The sequence below is a fragment of the Antechinus flavipes genome, chromosome 3, assembly GCF_016432865.1.
Source record: "Antechinus flavipes isolate AdamAnt ecotype Samford, QLD, Australia chromosome 3, AdamAnt_v2, whole genome shotgun sequence".
NCBI lineage: Eukaryota > Metazoa > Chordata > Mammalia > Dasyuromorphia > Dasyuridae > Antechinus > Antechinus flavipes.
This window is the reverse complement of record NC_067400.1, coordinates 156,990,260-156,993,605: the sequence shown is the minus strand read 5'-3', so window position 1 is coordinate 156,993,605 and position 3,346 is coordinate 156,990,260. Positions and strand designations below refer to the sequence as shown.

General features: G+C 32.0%; 1 protein-coding gene across 1 annotated transcript; it reads left to right on the top strand.

The window, feature by feature from the left end:
• The first annotated feature begins 243 nt into the window (after positions 1 to 243).
• Positions 244 to 1,206, top strand: LOC127557080 (taste receptor type 2 member 7-like). The gene has a single exon (XM_051990545.1). The coding sequence runs from the start codon at positions 244 to 246 to the stop codon at positions 1,204 to 1,206; it is 963 nt and encodes a 320-aa protein (XP_051846505.1).
• Positions 1,207 to 3,346: the final 2,140 nt, after the last annotated feature.

Sequence of the window (3,346 nt, the reverse complement as noted above, 5' to 3'; positions counted from 1 at the left end):
CCAGAAACTCATACATAGATCAATGTACTTGCAAAGAATAAGGAAGTTTTGTGAAAACAACTCTAATCCTATACAAAAGTATAGGTCAAAAGCTTTCTCTCTGGAGACAGGGGACACAGTAAAGACAGAGAAAAAGACATTACTGCAAAACTTCAATGTCACAGGTATTTCTCTTTAATAGATTGGTTGAAAATTAATCCACAAAACTGGGATATTAGACGCTGGAATCTTTTCTCTGCAGATATGTTGGATGCAATGGAGATCATCTTTATGATTGTGATAGTTGGAGAGTTCATAATGGGAATTTTGGGGAATGGATTCATTGGACTGGTTAACTTTGTTGACTGGGTCAAAAAAAGGAAAATCTACTTAGTTGATATCATTCTCACCAGTGTAGCCACCTCCAGAATTGGCCTGCTATTTATGATATTTTTAAATGGCTTTACAATGACTCTCTATCCTGAGGTATTTGACTATGAAGATATTATGAGAATTATAGATGGCCTCTGGACAATTACCAACCACTTAAATGTCTGGCTTGCTACCTGCCTTAGCATATTCTACTGTTTGAAGATAGCAAATTTCTCTCATCCCCTCTTTCTCTGGTTGAAATGGAGAATTAACAGAGTGATTCTTATAATTCTACTGGCATCCTTACTTATATCTGTGTTTTTTAGTTTTCTAATAATAAATAATTATAATGAAATTTTCAAGAGTTTCATACTCAGAAAGGACAAGAAAAATACTACAAGTAGCTCCATTTACTCTAAAATGTTACTAAATCTGGGTTCTCTCTTTCCTTTTACTGTGTCCCTGATCTCATTTTTCCTGTTAATCCTCTCCCTGTGGAAACATGTTCAGAAGAGAAAATTCAGTTCCTGGGATGCTAGAGATCCCAGCACAGAGATCCATTTGAGAGCCTTGAAAACTGTGATCTCTTTTCTCATCCTATTTGTCATTTACTGTTTGACTTTTTTTATAGCAACATCGAATGACTTTTTTCCAGAAAGTGAACTAGTAATGATATTTATTCAGATAATTGCACCCATCTATCCCTTAGGCCATACATTTATCCTGATTTGGGGGAATATAAAACTGAGGCAAACATCTCTGAATGTACTTCAGCAAATGAAGCATTGTCTCAGAGGAGACATATCCATAAGCAGACTATGCAGAAATAAATATCTTCTAATAGACAGAAGATAATAGGGAGTTCTTGTAGAACCTTTCCCATTTCTCTAAGTTTTTCCTGTTAGTTTTAGTTTGATTTCGAACATTATTTAAATTATTGGGCATTACAGAAAGAGCATTACATTTATCTTCAAATACTTGGAAAGTCATCATTTGGAAGGATTAGATTTGTCCTGTGCAAATCAAAGGCAAATTTTGCCTCAACATAAGCAATAATGTTCTAAAAATTTCAATTGTCCAAAACCTAAATGGACTTTATGGCAAGTAGTGCTTCTTCAAGGTATAATTTCAAGGGATTATCATAAAAATACTTATTATGAAAAAGGGAGTATTATTGCTTATTGGGGAGGTGGTTGGGATCATATCTCTGCAAGGTATTTTCCTACTATGACATTTTATAATTTTAAATACTGAATCAACTTAATTATAACATTGACTTTCATTTTATATTTAGTTGCAAAATAAAATATTATTTTTGCTAAATGTTGATAATTTCTTATTTATATATATCATGATCTTCAACTAATGATTGTTTGATAATGATTTAATTTTTCTTGTTAATACTTCGATACAAATAGCAGCTTTTTGCTCCATAACTGGCTGAATTTGTTATGTCCTTTTATAGAATTTATCAAAATACTGGAGGTCTTTATTTTATCATGTTAATACTGATAATACCAACTATTGCTTTATCTACTACAATAGTACTCTACTAAAGACCAAACTAACATTGATAAACTAATCAATCAAAAAAGCATTTATTTGATAGCGCTGTATTTTTCAATAGCCAAATGGTCCTGCTTATATGATTCTGTTGATATTAGGATGATTAAGAATGTCTCATCTTGACTATCTTGGGCCTAATCTGAATAGCTTTTCCCATCTTAGTTCAGTTTCTAGTCCGGGATTTGAAATTTTGTCTAATACATATATTTCATTTCTCTCTTTTTGTGTGTTTATAATGCTGTGTTTTTTTTTAAAAATTGTATTTTATTCCAATTGAGTATTCAATAGTTACAGAATTTCAAGGATAATTAAAAATATTGTAATGACTTTTGGCATAGTAAAATCATGCATTTCAGTGATTGTTCAATGACATAATTAACTAAAATCAGTATTGCCAAAGATGAAAGTGTATTCGAAACAAACAGAATTAAGAACTGCCAAGTCATTGCTTTGAGGATATCTAATTAAGTCTCAGAAAATAAGCAACAACCTTTAGGAAGATTTGATGTCTGGAGGCATTGTTACTAATTCCTCTACACAGGCTACTTAAAGTTGGAAGAACAAGAAAAAATCTAATTAAAAATAGCTTTTAATTGTTGCAATAAAAGGGAGGAAAGATCCATCATATCCATCATATCCAAGGCAAAACAAGGACTAGAGTACTGAAAACTGGAAAAATTTTAATTCAAAGCTATACTACATATATTGTTAGAATTCTAGGGAAGCCTATAAGATTGCAGCATCTTGATCAGATTCTAAAACAACACACACATATATACACTGCTTCTGGGGTTTTTTATTTTTAATTCTAATGGGCTTAGGAGTCTTTAAGGGAATGATGAGTTCTGACAAATAAATTGATAATACTGAAAAAGAGAATAATTTTGGATTTTAGAAATTCCTAAGTGATTTGGAACAGTACAATACAACTTTGCTTCATACCATATTTCACAAAAGATTAAGAAATTTACCTCAGTAAATGGTCATAGGATATGAACAATTTTCAGATGAAAACATTAAAGTCATTTCTAGTCATGTGAAAACTCTAAATCATTATTGATTAAAGAAATGAAAATTAAGAAACTCTGAGGTACGTACCACCTCATATTTCTCAGATTGGCTAAGATGACATTGAAAGATAATAGTAAATGTTGGAGGGGATGTGAGAAAACTGGGACACTAATACATGGTTGGTGGAACTGTAAACTGATCTAACCATTCTGGAGACTACCAAACTCTGTATTACTTTTGATCTAGCAGAGTTTTTACTATGTCTGTATCTCAAGGAAATCATAAGGAGGGAAAGGGACCCACATGTGCAAAAATGTTTATAGCAGCCCTTTTTGTAATTTCAAAGAACTGGAAACTGAGTGATGAGCCCATCAATTGGGGAATGGCTGAATGAGTTATGGTTTATGAATGTAATGGA